This window comes from Poeciliopsis prolifica, unplaced genomic scaffold, assembly GCF_027474105.1.
Source record: "Poeciliopsis prolifica strain line A6 unplaced genomic scaffold, Auburn_PproV2 SCAFFOLD001, whole genome shotgun sequence".
In the NCBI taxonomy this organism is placed as follows: domain Eukaryota; kingdom Metazoa; phylum Chordata; class Actinopteri; order Cyprinodontiformes; family Poeciliidae; genus Poeciliopsis; species Poeciliopsis prolifica.
Genome location: NW_026562376.1, coordinates 3,579,511 through 3,596,543, shown reverse-complemented (window position 1 = coordinate 3,596,543; position 17,033 = coordinate 3,579,511). Strand labels below are relative to the sequence as shown.

General features: G+C 35.8%; 1 protein-coding gene across 7 annotated transcripts in view; it reads left to right on the top strand.

Moving 5' to 3' along the window:
• Positions 1-4,162: 4,162 nt before the first annotated feature.
• zc3h18 (zinc finger CCCH-type containing 18) overlaps positions 4,163-17,033 on the top strand; it is a 36,426-nt gene continuing 23,555 nt past the window's right edge. For 4 of the 7 annotated variants that reach the window (XM_055042347.1, XM_055042264.1, XM_055042180.1 and 1 more), the window contains exons 1-9: positions 4,164-4,370; positions 6,419-7,326; positions 8,164-8,248; positions 10,202-10,350; positions 11,291-11,386; positions 12,010-12,152; positions 13,392-13,421; positions 14,302-14,416; positions 15,435-15,703. In XM_055042347.1, coding sequence (XP_054898322.1) covers positions 6,430-7,326; positions 8,164-8,248; positions 10,202-10,350; positions 11,291-11,386; positions 12,010-12,152; positions 13,392-13,421; positions 14,302-14,416; positions 15,435-15,703 — 1,784 coding nt within the window. In that variant the 5' untranslated portion in view covers positions 4,164-4,370; positions 6,419-6,429. Of the gene's footprint in view, positions 4,623-4,703; positions 4,756-6,418; positions 7,327-8,163; positions 8,249-10,201; positions 10,351-11,290; positions 11,387-12,009; positions 12,153-13,391; positions 13,422-14,301; positions 14,417-15,434; positions 15,704-17,033 lie in introns of all 7 variants that reach the window. The other 3 variants (XM_055042028.1, XM_055041937.1, XM_055042110.1) reach the window with 3 other exon arrangements.

The window sequence follows — 17,033 nt, the reverse complement described above, 5'->3', positions numbered from 1 at the left end:
AATCCAGAAAAAATAAGTTACTATAAACTACAAACTCTTAGACAACCTAAGTTGGGCTAAAAGAATAAGCTAAGCTGACATGAGATAAAGTAAAACAAGATACATTAAGTTGAACTACAATAAATTAAGCTTAGATTAATTAAAATAAATCTGTACAGGTCTTTCAAAAAAAATTATCCACGCAGTATGTTATTTATAAGAGTTGGACAATATGGATTTAAAGTTTAATCACAAGTATTTCTGATACTATTGTGACAATGACAAAAGTGACAATAACAACTATTTATTACTTCTTTATGTCTGTGAATGCATGACTACTCTTGAGAAATGTTTCCATATGTAACATGCTTATAAGAAATTTGTCACAAAAATGGCTAAATACATATGTATGGTCAAAATGCATAAAAATTAATTTGTTTTCCCAAATGCGTGTAACCTAGCTTTCAGTTGTTAGCAAGCTCTTCTGATCCTGATTCAGAAAGTTTGGAGCAACATCCAGCCTCAGCATTCAGCCATAAGAGGGTTGTTATGTCTAAATTATGTGTGGTACCAGCTGCTGCCAGACACTGCCCATGGTGTTCCATCTGTTAAACGCAACATTAGACATGAGATAATTAAACTGGACCTATTATGTAAAATTCCCTTTTTGCAGGTTTTTGTATGTCTATGTGGACCAAGCTGTTTTTTGGCAATACATTAACGTTTTAATGTATTGCCAATGTTAGTTTTCTTGGTGTCCAGAAAATGAAGTGTTTCAAAACCCACCTGATTATTGAGTCACAATGAAGAGGCACTGCGCCGCTACCTAGCAATTCAAGCTAAGCTCCAGGACGTTTGGCATACTGTGGTTTTACCACAGTGTCCACCGTACAATGACAACAATTGTTTGGCTGTTCGTTTATCATTCAGAAACCACTTGCTGCATTCTTGTTGGTTGTGCAGGAGGCTCTACTTCTACTTTTCAAAGATGTACGGTTGCATAATTGCACATCTTTTTGTAGCCATTCTATCGTGCAAGTGTTAACTTTGATTTTGACGTGAAATAGACAGAACTGAACAGACTAAAATATTATTATCTCAGAATAAATTTGTCCCAAAAAACTTTATTAATATGTTTAGTATAGACCACAGACCTATCCTAACCTGCTAAAGGAAAGATAACAGGTCACCTTGGAGCAGAAAATATCTCAATAGTTTGCTCGAAGAGCTGCTTTCTCCGGTTCACACACAGTGTCTGAGTATCAAATATACATCAGAGTAAAGTTAAGTTGATTTCCTGTATTAATCTTCTCCAGTGTGTCTCCACCGAGCTCCTGAACTGCTGTTAAAACATTTATTTTAGGACAAAATGGATGCCACACAAAGAGGAAAATCTATTACTCAAGACTTTTCTTTGTTTACTTTTGATGTTTTCAGCTGATAGTTTGGCTTTTCTTTAAGGTTACCCAGCAGGTGCCCTGAGGCAAGCAATGGAAACTGAGGAATGACTGATGGCCGAGCAGACCAGGCACGCAAATTTACAGTAGGAAGAAATGATTTGGGCCTTTAACTTTGCCCCAGTGGCCTCCATTACTAATGACTGATGTGTTAAACAGTTGACAGGGCCCTGCAGGGGAGGGAAGAATAATGAGTGTGGCTGCAATCCCAAAAGTCAGAAATGTGAGAAGTCATCCAGTGTCCGTTTCTCCTGAAATGCATCACCGCAGGTCGCCTGCCATTCAGACGTAAACAGAGATGTATTAGCTCAGGCTGCAGATATTCCACATATGCCAAGCGGGAACTTTTAGCTCCGACAGCGGGGGGGGGGGGGGGGGGGGGGGCAGCATAAATATGAGTCTGTTCTGAATGCAGGACACATTTTATTTGTTGTACTTCTGTCAAGGTCAAGGTTATTTCAATTAATAACAAATTATTGCAAATGTACAGAAAATGCTACAAATATATAAAGCAGTGGTTGTCATTAAGGACACATTGAGAGAACACAAGGGCCACTTCTTTATTTTTATTAAAACTGAAGAGATTTGCTGTTTATCTCTGCACATTCTGCAAATTTTTCATTTGAAAATCAGAAGAATGTGCAAAAATATTTGCATCTTTTATTTGCTTTAAGAAATGTAAATAAACAATTTAATGGCTTTTTGATAAACATTGATTAGAATCAATAATATAGCATTCCTTTGGTGGACAGAGGATTATTTGTATCACAAAATGCTTCTTAAGTGGAAAGTTCAGCCTTTTCTTCACATCAATACAATTTAGGACGAATCTGTTCACAAGTTTTTGTTTTAATTAATAATTGGATAGTAAAAGTTGCTTAATACTTTATTTTATTTACATAACTTGAACCGGGTGAACTAAAACATAGCATAGTCACAAGTAAAGAAGGTTTTTCATCTTAAATGCAAAATGTATTTATTTTTTGTACAACTGTGACTTAGTTCCTGCCTTGAGTTTATTGTTTTCTCAACAAATCATCTTCTGCAGCCTGGAGTGATTGATTAATTTAGTGATTATTTAATCACTAAATTGGTTGGCAATTACTTTTAAAAAATCACAATTTATTATTTCAGCACTAAGGATTAAATTATTTAGGCTTAAATTTGTGCTGCTTCTATCATAAATTACTCTTCATAAACTCTTTATTTGAAGTTCTGTGAAAAAAGTTTAGCATTGAAATCTAAAGACAGTCTCCTTTGATAAATTTGACACATTATATGTGTCAATAAGTAAAAGAGAGTGAATCCAGATTAACTGAAACAGAAAATAAATTATAACCTTAAGCAACTTATGTTTTCCCTTTCATGTGGAGCTAACCTCAAGAGGTTTTAATGGTTCCATTTTGCAGGATTCTTAGGAAAAAATGTTTTATTTCATCCCTTACTTTATATATTGATTGTACTATAATTCATCATTCCCCCAGTTTGTCTCAAAGGTTTGAAATATTTCGAAATCATAGACAAATTTAATCTCTGGGTGGAATTTAAAACGTTTACTTTTTGTTTAAAGTCGTTACTGCCACCTAGTGGCAGAAAATAAGAGAAGCAGCAATTCTAAAGATTCCTTAAATGTGAATTTAAAAAAAATATTGCAAAATAGTTACCACTATTATACTGTTCAGTTGTATTAAACAAAGTGGTTTAAAGTACTGTTTAGTTTTTACAGTTACTTTAAACAAATCTCTTTTGTCCAAATTGAATGGTGGATATTGAATATTTTGATGTTCATATCTATAACAACTTTGTTACAGTTCAATTCTGTTTATTGTGGGAACTTCATTAAGCAAATACAAGTAAAAAGAAGGTAAAAAAGTACCTTACAACTACTCTTAAAAGTACATAGTGTAATAATAATATTAAATATAATCAGGGGAGAACTACTTCAACATGTTTTTACTCAAGTAAAAGTAAAAGATAGACATCCAATAAATTACTCAAGTAAGAGGAAAAAAACTTATTTGGTAAAAAGGCTACTTAGGTACTGAGTAACTGATCAAAACATAAATCAATGTTAGATCAAAATATAAAATTATGTGGAAATTTTGATATTTTTATAAAACCAAAATGAAAATAATTTATACATTACAAAATATGCCAAAAGAAACATTTTTCCAAATCAATTTTTTGAAACTGATTTGGAATTTTTTTTTTTTACCATATTTTGTTATGTTTTGTTACCTACAAAAACATCTTTAAAATAACAAATTTTCCATTTAATTTTATATTTTGGTCAGCCTCATTATGTAATTTTTAAATATTAAATTACTTAAAAATGCAAAATACTTTGTGACTTACTTGAGTGATTTAGTTTTGGACGGCTACTTTTTACGTTTACTTGAGTACAAATATGTTGAAGTAGTACTACTCTTACTTCAGTATAATCTTTGAGTACTCTGCTCACCTCTGTTCATAATGAAATTATACTCAAGTAAAATAAAATATACAGCGTAGTAAATATACTGATAAAAATAAAAAAACATTCAAAAAGGTTACTCAAGTAAGTTTAAGCAAAGCCTAAATATAATAAAATTTAATTTAATTTAATTTAATTTAATAAAATAACTGATCGTAGATCAGATTTTGTCCACTGACCTTTGGCTGCTGTCCTGCTGAATGAACTGATCTCAGATCAGCCCTCCCTGTCTTCCAGCTCGGTCTGACTCCTCCCCTTCTCCCGCTCCGCTCTGTCGTCTGTGGATGACGCTAAGCTAATGGCCGCTGGTGCTGCACGGTGCGGACTCATTTATTTTCTCCGCCGCAGCGGCTGAAGTTAAACCGTGAACAAACTGACCGTAGTCCGTTACTCCGGTATCAGTGGGAGGGGGCCGTCGGTATCGCTGCAGAGCCGTCAGTAAAGAGCTCCTGGTCGGCAAGGTGAATGGAAAAAAATGCTGTTAGTTAGCCTTTAGCTTAGCTTCAGTTATGCTACATTGTCAACTCAAAGATGGCGAGCGTTGTGCGGCTAAACCGAGACAAAGTTCGTAATTAAGTCGTTAAGCTCGACCGGTTTCATGTTTCTAGTCGTGGAAGAAGTTCGCGGTTCGGCCCGGGCAGTTCGGGTTCAGTTAGCCTTCTCTCTGTTCGTCGCCAGGTTCTGGGCCTAAGCTAGCTTGACCAGCAGCTATTGTAAGTGTTACCGCTTGTTTTTGCTACAGGAGATAATGTGTAGCATTCACAGCAATAAAAATGTTTGATTCGCCAAATTAGGAGGTCCATGTGAGGGTTGAGGTGGTAAACCAGATTCGGTAAATCTGACCTGGTAAGCCGGGAGCGGTTCTTCATGAAGCTCATCTTTGTATTTGCTGTATCTTTCCAAAAAATACGTTTTTTCCCCTCATGTATGATGTAACCATGTTGAAAACAAACGCTGCACTCATTTCTTAAGCTCCAAATTGAGCTGTTTGTTGTTTTTTTGTAGCTTAGCCATGCCTTGTTTTTACAAAAAATGTTTAATTAAGCAAGTTATGAAATGCTGATCAGCCATAACATCATTACTATCTGATGTTTATTATACTGAATGTGCCACAGATTTTTAATATTGTCAATTAAATTGGATTTCAAGGTATTCCACTGAAATGTGTCATCCATAGAAATATTGTGGTCCATATTGTTTTATCTCTAAGGAGTGGAAGATGCACATGCAGGAATTAGAGTTGTCACCCTCTTGCTTTAGATTGAACATTTAAAACATTTAAGGGTTTTCATAACCTTTTTAAACCTTAAATTGTATGAAACAATCTATTTGTTGACACCGTTTTGTTTGATCAGATCCAGCAGGGCATTTTTTTTTTCTTTTCTGTATGCTTTGTAGGTCCTGACTGTTGGAAGATGTAAACTTCCCAGAGATAATCTGACCAACTCATCCTAGTATCTCAGATGTACTATGTCCATTATTTCAAGATCAGTAATAAGGACAGAGTGATCACTGAATTTCTGATTGACAACTTTTATGGCCAAAACAGGCGCGGCTGTAACCAGAACCCTGAAGGTGTAGTGCAGTATCTGGCACTAAGATGTTAGCAGTAGATATTTTAAGTCCTGGAAGTTGTTATGTTCAGCACAACATACAATATGGGTGCTTGAAATTTCTTTAATTTCAAGTGGATGTTTTCAGGGTTCGGAAAGTGCTTGATTTCTATATAAAAGTTTTTGTAATAAAATGCAATCTAATGCTTGATTAAAAGCATAAATTTGACAAACATTGTTTACAGTTGGAATCAGATATAGATGATGAAAAAGACATATTTCCTCACTTACTGGAGTTAAATCGGACAAAAATGTATCTTGTTTTAGATAGTTAGAATGACCAAAATTATTTCTCTTTGCTAAATGCCACAAGAGAAGTGTCAGGTGTAAGAGAGACACTTTAAAATGTAAAATGTTGTCACATTTCAGTGTACTTTGCCATAAAATATCGGTAGTATCAAAATATATTGACAATAATCTCATATGAGATTATTGATTATTATTGTTCAGTTAATTTGATGAAATCAGTGACTGACTTTGTTGTTTTGTTTTTGCCTGCAGACTGAGGAAACCAAACAAGGGCTTCTTTTTAAATATAATGTAAAATAACTAAATTCTGATGTCGCTCAGAGAAAAGAGCATAGCATTAGACTGAATAGATCTGCCATTATGAATCACATTGTCACACATCCAGTCTAGAACATTTTTCAAAATTCAGAAAAATACATCTCGGATTGTTGCATGTATCGGGCACATTCTCACCGATACAGAGATTGGTGCATCTCTAGTTTTAAGTTTGTTTTTTTGTACTAAACCTCAGATATCCATATTGGAAATTGAGCAAGTGTACCAGTGCGTCACTAGATGTGATGTTCTGGCTGATTGGTGTTTTACCTTTTGTTGCTTGGACTCAGTGACTGCAAGACTCATTGATTCACGCTTTCTTCCTCCGTCAGAAACATCCACCATGGATACGCCTGAAAGCCCCACGCAGTCCCCTCAGTCTCCAGAGGAGGAGAAGGGCCTTTCTGACAGCGAGCTGCTGCGCTCTCCCGACGATGACGAGGCCGGCGGCATCCTCTCAGACAGCGAGTTGCTCCAGGACGAGGAAAACGGAGGCCTGATTGAGGAGGAGGATGATGAGGAAGAAGAGTATGAAGGTCGAGGAGGAAGATTGGACCTGGAGGACGAGGTCGTCCCTGACTTTGTCTCTGATCCGGAGGAAGAGGAGCCTGTTGAGGAGTCCAGGATGGGGCTGGAGGATGAAACCATTGTGTTCATGGACGGTGATGAAGATGATCCACAAGGGCGAAGGTCAGCTGAGGAAGAGGATGGAGTTCTGGACACGCCGCAGTCTCCAGACCTGGAGCCAGACCAGAGCAAGGAGCATGCTGAGTCTGAGGAGGGCGGCGACGAAGGGTACGGCGGCTACAGGGAGGAAGCCTCAGCAGAGCGGGATGAAGATAAAATCAGGGCTGAGGAAGAGGAGGAACTGCGAAGAGCCGAGGAGAGGAGAGCGGTTCTAGTGAGGGAGATGAAGGAGGATTCGGCCTCCGTTTCCCGGGAGCTGGACGAACATGAACTTGACTATGACGAGGAAGTCCCGGAAGAACCGCTTCCTGCTCAGGATGAAGAGGAGGATGAGGAGGACGCAAAGGCGGAGGGAGGAGAGGAGGATGAGGAGGTGAGTGAAGAGAAGAACAATAAGAAAAGGGAGAAGAAGCCGATTCTTCCTCCCTCTCCAGCGGACGACGAGTCCAAGAGGCTGGAAATCTCCAAAGGGACAGAGAGACTCCGGAGAGATTCGTTCAGAGACCGGAAAAAAGACGAAGACGATGGAGAGATTGACGAAGGAGAGATTGATGTAAGTGATCGTAGTTTGTTTGTTTCTGTCTGCTGAAGGGCTAGAGCTGTGGATTACAGATCACTATACTAGGATAGTAACTTGCTACATGAACTTGAGTAACTTTTTGAAAAAATACTTTTATTAATAATATTACTACACTGCACATTTTACTTTTGAGTGATTTTATTATGAAGCATCTACTATATTGAAAAACTCAGTGTTTTGGCTGTTTTGGAGTTTTATGGAAGTTTGTTCCAGATTTGTGGCGCATCGAAGCTGAATGCTGTTTCTCCATGTTTGGTTGATGCAAGAACGGCATATCTTCAATGTATGAATTGTTTGTAGGATTTATAAACAAACAGTATTTTAAAGTCTGATTAGAGATGCTATTAGTATGTTACTGTTGTTTGTGATGTAATGGTCATAATGTTGGCAGTAGCATCACAATCACAGGTACGTGGAAGATAAAAGCTGAATTTTTTATGCTATGTAAATGGGTCTTACAGTTTATTTCCCGGTTACATTTAAAACCGATGTATAACGTTTATTAAAAAAATATTTTTTACATATTTCTTGAAACTGTCATGTTGTAAACATAATGAGGGTGTCCAATAGGATGAATTTATCAATCATTTTACTTTAAATTGGTTTCAAAATAACGATATAATGCGGTGAGGAAACTTTACTGAAAGGAGAAGCTATGGATTTACAGATCCATCAACATTTCACCAGTCTCTGAACCCAGAAGCGTCTTTTCTCCTTTGTGGCTTGATCTGACATATGGGAGGATGCCTTGAAGTTCTGATAAAAGTAATTTATGTGAGATCAGAATTGATTCTCTTGTTCTCGTTGCAGGACGATGACCTGGAAGAAGGAGAGGTCAAAGATCCATCTGACAGGAAGATCAGGCCACGCCCCATCTGCAGGTTCTTTATTAAAGGTCAGATACTGTAAAGTATATTTTATTTATTTAGAAAACATCTTTGTTTACAAATAGAATGAAAAACAAAGAAGCAGTAGATGGAATATGAAAAAGTATGCCAAGACTGTAGGCTTCTATATGTAGCTGGGAATCAGGCACAGACGACATCTGGAGTTGTCTTTGCAAATTAAAAAAGTTTTATTTACCTTAACACAGAAACTCAGCCTGTCACTCTCTGTGCCTAACGCTCCTCAGCAGAACGAAAACAGCGCCCTGCCTCGCCAACAGTACGTTCAAGGAACACACATAAAACAGCCGCATTCAATGACATGTAGGAAATATCAGCACCAAGGCACAAGACGGACACAAATCCAAGTTCTGAAGGAAAGAACAAGCTACAATAAGGAATGAATGAACGTTTTATAATAAACAAAATAAAATGGGTGGGGTACATGTGAACTAAAATACACATGAACAGTAAAATAAATAAACTAACTCACATATAGTAAATACATAATATTCAAGAACCTACAACATCGGTATGTGTTTACAGCTTTTCTGTTTGCACTCTTGATAGTTAAATTTCCTTAACCAAATCTGTAAAAAAAAATTAATAAAAAAGATGAAGATGATGAAAATTTACATTTGTGAATATGAAGTTTGCCAAATATAGCATTTGAAAAAAATAGCAGTTTCTCTGATTTTACTTTTTATAGATGCACATTTTAGTAAAATGAACATTGTTCTTTTATTTTATGAACTACTGACATGTCTCCGAAATTTCAAGTGGAATTTTGTATTTGCAATTTCTCATTTTGAAAATGAGAAATTGTCAAAATAAAGAAAAAGATGCACTGCTTTCATACCTCAAATAATGCAAAGAAAACAAGTTCATACTCATTTAGAAACAACAATGCTAATGTTTTAACTCAGGAAGAGTTTGGAAATTAATATTTGATGGAATAAGCAGGAGGTTTTAAATGGGTTCAGTGAACTGGACTCTATTTTTCCAGAGCTGTATAAGCTCAGGTTGTGGTGGATGTTTGAGTTGGTGTTCAGCAGAGGGAGCCATTGAGCTGCAGAAATTGATTATTTGATAAGATCTGGATTCCAGTCTTCACATATTTAAATCTGTATCTCAGTGATATCTGAGCTGCATTTTAATCTGATCTACTGAATAATTGTAAAACCTTTGCAAATGTTTGGCAAAAATTCCATCCAGGGTTCCTATGCTGACATGCAAAAAAATTCAAATTTATTGAAACTGAAACTTATAAAATGCTGGAAACTGATGTCACACTGCAGGCTAGTTAAATGTAGAAATAATTCACTGACTGACCTGAATGAGTGCTATAACACCAACATAAATGTTTTCTTTTCTGTGATGATTAATCTCACAGTTTACAAATGACACATAAACCATAAAGTTGTTCATTTGTGGCAGGAAAATGTAACTTTATATTAAAAAAGATGGCTGAACAAAAGACATGGATTGTGGCTTTTAACAAGTTTGAAGACCAAAAAGATAAAAGTTAAACCTAAAATTATAATTTTTGAAAAAAAAATGTATACTATAGATTTGCTTAATTCAAATATTTCAAACATGAATTTATTGCAGAGCTTTACAATTTAAGGATTCTCAACACTTGTTTGGGTAAAATCTGGAGACACCGATGCAAACATTTAGATGTTAATATTTTCATAAACTTGATAACCCTCTGGAAAATTTGTACTGTTAATAAAACCAGACAAAACCTACAAAACGTTTTTTTTCTACAGTGCTGTTTTTTGTACTTTGTGTAAAGAGTAAACTGGCTATAAAGCACAACTGTTGCAGTTTAAGAAAAAAATCTACAACTACATCTCAAAAGCATCTGATAATCATCAAGGTTAAAAGGATTTTCTAATTTAGTTTACCTCTATTTTTATTTGAATTCTGATTAACCAGGAATGCCGTCATGTTTTCCTCAGGAAACTGTACATGGGGAATGAACTGCAGGTTCATCCACCCAGGAGTCAACGACAAGGGCAACTACTCTCTCATCACCAAGCCAGACCCTTTCTCTCCAAACGGAGCGCCCCCTGGTGGACCGCTGCCTCTTCTGCCCAACAACCCCTGGGTGAGAAACTCTACATCAGGACTGTCCATAGGGCCAACAAAATAGAAAACGACAGATGATCAAAAAAACAAACATCTCAGTTAATAACCTGAGACATGGAGATGAAGTTTTTCTTTTTTTAGTGTACTGCACCAGAGCAAAGGAGAAAATAACACAGAAAAACAAAGACTAACTTTTTTCTCAATCTCTGTTTTGACTGTTACACAAACAGGCTTGTTGTCGTATAAACCGACTGACAACAGCGGCATCAGAACACAGAAAAATGCTTAAACTTTTCCCACACTAAGAACAGAACATTCAGTCAGTTACTGTTTTGTGTTTTCAGGTTTGGTGTTTATTTTGCAATTATTAATTACTGACTGAGTGGCAAAGTTCATGTGTGGGTCTCCTTTTTTCTGCGTTTTTATAACTGAACTGAAATGCACCAAATTCTGCAGCACGTCTACATGCTCTGATTGTCATAGTCAAGCTAACATAGCCGACCCACTTGCCTCTCTCTCGCTCTTTTGTTTTAATTAAATATTTTTTCCAACCTTTTTTTGTAGTTGTTGCAGTGTTAATAATTACTACCAAAGCCCTGCACCCTTTATCTTTTATGCATCAGACATACAGGTAAGATTTAGCACGTTGTGTTGACATCTTGACAGCTAACACCAATGCTAGTCATTGTCAGGAGAAGTTTGCTGCATGTGTAAAGTCATGCTGCAATGTGTTTATATATGTCCAGTAAAGTTTAGATCTTTGTTGAGCAGATAAAACTAAAAAACGGAAAAATATTTTTTTATTTTTATTTATTTATTTATTTATTTATTTTCAATTGAACAGCAGTATTCATGAAAATATGAATATGAGCTGAAAGGTTGTGGTTGCTTATCAATTAGGGGATTGACTGCTGGGATTCCCTATCCGGAAAAGTTGACGGTAGTTTTCCGTGTTGCAGGCCCCTCCTGTGGTGGAGGAACTCCCTCCTCCGCCGCCCCCGGTGGAGCCTCCCGTGGAGAGCGCCTGGGAGAGAGGTCTCAGGCACGCCAAAGAGGTAAACGCTGCCACTGTGTTTCATGCAAATCAGTCCCAGTTTGTGCCATATGTTTATGTAAATTTGAACCAATGGGTTGTTTACTCAATAGGTTGTGTAAAACCAAATGGAAGCATGTGCAAATTTTTTGCTGTGATCTCATCATTTCCATTTTTCAGTTTTGAATGTGTTTCCCTTTTCCTTGAATCTCCTACTTAATCCACTCAAGTGGCAGGTCTAACATTTATACGCAATTATTAATCGATGAATCCAAAACATAACACACATTAACCCTACTTTTTATTGCTGTGAAGTCAAACAGAAAACTTTTCACATGCAGATGTTAGAAATATTTTTTGCATTCACAAATAAACAATAATACTCAAATGTTATCTTTTTGCATTTTAGGGAACATATATTTATTTTCTTTCTTTAAAAAAAGACAGAATTGTTTATTTGAAACCTGTAGATTCGCACATATAAACCCACAAATAATCTTTTTTTGTTAAGCAACAAAGACTTGTTGGATTGAAACTAATGAACCAGTTCCGTCTGCATGACATTCACACCCATATCATCGCCATACCTGGACGAACAGATGTCGCCGTATCTCACACTGCTGTCTGTGTTTGCATTTCTGGCAGGTGCTGAAGAAGGCCACCATCCGGAAGGAGCAGGAGCCCGACTTTGAGGAGAAGCGCTTCAACGTGACGATCGGCGAGGACGAGAGAGAGTTCGACAAAGAGAACGAGTTCTTCAGAGAACGCAGCTACAGGATCATCCGAGAGTACGGCCGGCTCACGCTCAGCGCTTCACGCTCGTTTCAGCCTGCAGCAGCACATAACGCAAACGTCCCGATGCACGTTCTGTTGATCCGTACAGATGTCGGCAACTTTAAGCTCCAAAAACCAACTGCAACAAAAGATAACAGTTCTGATTTCAAAAAGGAACGTCCGCTGTCTAATCCAAACATAGGTTTTATGAGTCAGGTCATAAATACAAAATAATCTGTATTTATCAAATTCTAAAGTTTTATATGTTTTGTTATTCACCATTTATTGCGTATTCAACAAACATTATGGACTAACAAAGCAAAAACAGGGCGTATTAATCTACAAAATAAACAAAAACAATATATCAGTCGAAACCTGATCACCAGCGGATCAATGATCTCAAACACAAATGTGTCGCAGTGGCCTAGTCCAAGGGTTTCCAACCTTTCCAATCCAAGCAGCCATATTTGCTCTGTCCATCTAAATAAAACTAATTTAGAGACAGAAACGTTAAATGACCTTCTGCAAAAAAAAAATATTAATAGTTTTTTTATAAATGGCTACAAGAGCAATTTTTATGTTTATTTTTAGGATTTTAAATATAAAAAAATGGCCAGTTTTAATGGAGAGAGTGGATGCATTTTTTCCTATGATATAATGAAAAATTGTGTTAAAAAAAAGACAATAAAAATATTTCTGGTACCTTTAATGAGTATTTTCTGTGAAAATTCAATAGTATTCTAACTTTAAAACATTTTAATTAACTAATGTATGTAGAAAAAACATTACAGACTAACAAAACTAAGTATTGATTTACAAAAAAAGTGGATAAGAGATCAAATAACAGCAACACAAAAAACAAAACAGGTATTAAAATGAAGAAACTGGATACATTCACAACAACTTAGTAACTTAGTTTTTATTCACTGATTTCTTATTCATTTACATAATGAACAGTTTGGCTTCTGTTGGTTGTTTTTGAATGCTTAATGTTAAATTTTACTGTGACTAGATAATTATGTTCTGATACAGAAAACCCTGCAAAGAGGCAGTACTTTCTTTTTCCAATAATAGCTACAGATAATGGAGTTTTTAACAGCTCATTTTGACAGGAGTGTGTGTGTTTAAACTTTACTTCTTCTTCTGTTCTCAAAAATATCCCAAAACAAAAATAGAAAGTAAAACGCGATGTTCCCTTTAATGCAGAAATACTTTAATTAAATGTACTCACATGATTCCTTTACTTCTTTCAGGGAAATGGACTTCAGAGAACCTGTATATGGGTAAGTTTAAATCATCCTCAGAAATATTAATCTGTTACTTTACATCATTAAAACCCTCATTAACTTTCATAAAATCAGACATTTTTAAGAGTTTTTACCCAAAAGTCCTCAATAAGCAACGATTAGGATTTTACTTGATATTAGAGAATGACCTTTTAACCCTAAATTAGATGATTATTTCAATAATTGATTAATCATTTAAGCTTAAAATACTTTATTGATTGTATTGAAAGATTAAATGTTGTAATTTATTAATTCAAATTCTTTAAACAGTTATTGTAGATGGTGATTGGCAGGAAAGATCTACTTTTAAAGCTCATCTTAAAACCTATTTCTTTTACTTGGCTTTCTACTCCAGCGAGATCTAGTTTTATATTGTATGTTTGTTGTTTTAAGCTGTATTTGTTTTTATCTATTTTATGTACAGCACTTTGTTTCAGCTGTGGTTGTTTTAAAGTGCTTTATAAATAAAGTTGGTATGGTATGGTATAGTATGGTAGCAGTCTGTATTACAGTGAATTTGAAGAAGCATCTGACTGAAGACAGTTTTTCTAATCCTCAACCCTTAAAATTAAAAATCTGTAGAATTTGTAGCAATTTTTCTTTAGATCCAATTAATCAATTATTGGTCTGGACGTAGATATGTGGTGCATCTTTGCAGTGTTTGCAAACATCTACATTCTCCATAGCAGCAAACTTTCAAAATGGCTGCCTTTACAGAAGTCAAACTGACTGTGATCAACAGAAACCTTTTTATCACAATTCTGTTGATTTCTTTTTTCTTAGTAGAAATTCTTTCATGATAAGAAGGAATTATTTATTTTTTATGGAGACATTTTGAAAGTATCATCCAGTTTCTGAATATTGCTTCTGTCCACAGTGAACCATATGTTGACCCGTACTACGACTATGAAATGGAGGCCTTGTGGAGGGGGGGGCAGTATGAAAACTTCAGGGTTCAGTACACAGAAGCACCTCTTCCATACCACTTTGCCGTGAGTATCGCCACTCAACGTTTCTCTGCATAAATTAAGGCTTATCCAGCCGTGGCATCTGTTGTTTGTTTATTCTATCAGTGACAAAACAGGTGTGTCCAGCTTATTAATTATATCAATGAATACATGGTTGATGAATGCAGAAAATATACAATGAAGTCTCACATTATCTGACACCACTTCCCAGTTTCATGACAGGCAGAGTTTAGCTGCTCTTCCTATTCAGCAGGATGCAAACCTTCTAGCTGAAGCCCTGAGTCACAGAGGAGCATTTGTTGCCCACAAAATGTATTTTTACAGTTCATCACCTGGCATTACAGGGTGGTTGTAGTATATAGTCGCCTACTTCTTCTTCATGTCTGTTTCATCTTCTTATAGTTGCTCTGCTAAAGGAACAAAGATCAGTAAATCATTTTTAGCTGACTTGATCCAGCTAAAAAACAAAGACGAGGAGTGGGAATGATAGCATTCAAACTAACGTTAGCTTTTAACCAATTTAACTCAAAAACTAAGATCACTTTACTGAATTAAATTATTACTCAACATGCCGGTATACAGAAACTTAATAATGATAGCTTTTAAGCTAAAATGAAGTTTTCAGATAATTTTGTCTCAAAAGCTGAAGTTAACTTACTAAATAAGTTTAATTTGTAAGCAAATAAACTGTATTGTCTGTTTGACATAAAAACGAACACATTAAATTAACTGAGTTAATCTTAGCCATCAAAGTAATGGTAACATTTAAGCTAATATTAGCTTTTTAGCTAATTTTGACTCAAATGGTAAAATTACTGAATAGATTAAGTTAATGTTACCAAACATTGATGTTCCATGTAAATGAACTTGACTAGTGTAAATAAATATAATGTTAGACTTTAAGCTAACATTAGCTTTTTAGCTTATTAAGGTTAAAAAGCCAGCATTAACTTAATCTTTCCAAAATGCTAATGTTACTCCACACGATGATGTAGATCACCACAAGTTGGAATATATTTGTCTGTTACTACCATTTCTGCAGGAGCGTGACCGTGAGCGTGACCTCCGGGAGCGCCACCGAGACCGGGAGCGGGAGCGAGATCACCGCGAGAGGGAACGACGGCAGCAACGGGAGAGGGAAAGAGAGCGGGAACGCGAGAAGGAGAGGATTCGACGGAAAGAGGAGTGGGAGAGAGACCGATTGAAACGCAACGAGAAGGAGAAGCCGAGGATTCGTCCTCCTCGCGACGCCCGGGAGAAGAAAGAGGAGGACAAACTGAAGCCGCGCTCCCCACTCGGCCCGCCGCCAAAGTAAGGACTTTTCCCTTCATATGACATTAGATTAAAAAAATGATGCAATGTAGCAATCTGTTACACAGTCAGATTTATTATTACCAGCTGTTAAATCATCATTGGCATCATTATAAAATATTTCTGCCTCATGACTGTTATGTCATCTTCCTTTAATTTGGTGTTTTGCAAGTTTCCTAAAATAAGAAGCACAGATTAAATCTGATTTTCAGTTTTACAGCTAAGTAATAATAATATCACATTTTATTTCCAATTATAGTGGATAGAAATAAATAAGGTTTATTAATAAGTGCTTAAATTCACCAACAGCACATGCAGTAATAATGCATTGTCTTTGTCCGGTCTAACCAGTTAATACTGTATGAAGTGTTTTACCCTTTGACTTGTCCTAGATATTGGCCATGTGACAGGAAATTTGAAAATGTATCAAGGATTTTTGAAAGGTGACACACAGCAAAATGTGAGATCCTTTTCCATAAGATGTGGATATATATATATTTTCTTTTAATTTTAGCAGATATTTTTTATTTGCATTTTTGTTTTCTTATTCTCTAATATTCCTGGATAAACCTATTGTCACAAATGTTTTGGCTAGATGGCTTTTAAAGATAAGTCCATTATTTCTACACATTATGGTGTTTTTTGGGTTTTTTTTTACAAGGAATAAAAACATGACATTTAAAATTGGAATATTACATCAGACCATGAAGAAAAAAAATATTCATTTCAAAATGTGGGCTTGATAAGTATATTTAATACCAGCTCAAAGGTTATTTTAAAACTCATTCTATACACTAATTTATAAAATGTGACTATTTGACTAACATGAATTACACATCAAATAAAAAAAAAATTCAGACTACTTTATTTCTTGTATTAAAATACTAAATGTTTGCTTTGAGAAAACATTTTTCAAAGCATTGAAAACGTCTAACTTAACAATTTCAACCCACAGGTTGTTAAAAACTCTTACATTTATTCAATTTTAAGTCTTATAAAGTGAGACGAGTTGCTCCAAACGTGGCCCAATCATGTTTGTGCTAATTTGCTGTTTGGGTTCAGTGAAAAGCTTTTCAAAGAATAGTGACTCTCATTCAACCGTTTTTTCTGTCTTTTCTGACGATAGAATTGCTCTTCTGACTTCAGCAAGGTGACATAAGTTTCTGACAATCAAAGGATTAAATGATAATGGAGCAAAACGGTGTCTCATTGTTTTTTGCATGTGTATATCCGTTTCTGATATTGTGCAACATTCCCAGGCTTCCCGACAGTCTATCGAAGCCCAAAAACAATGATGATGACGGTCCTTCAACAGCTGTAAACACACGTG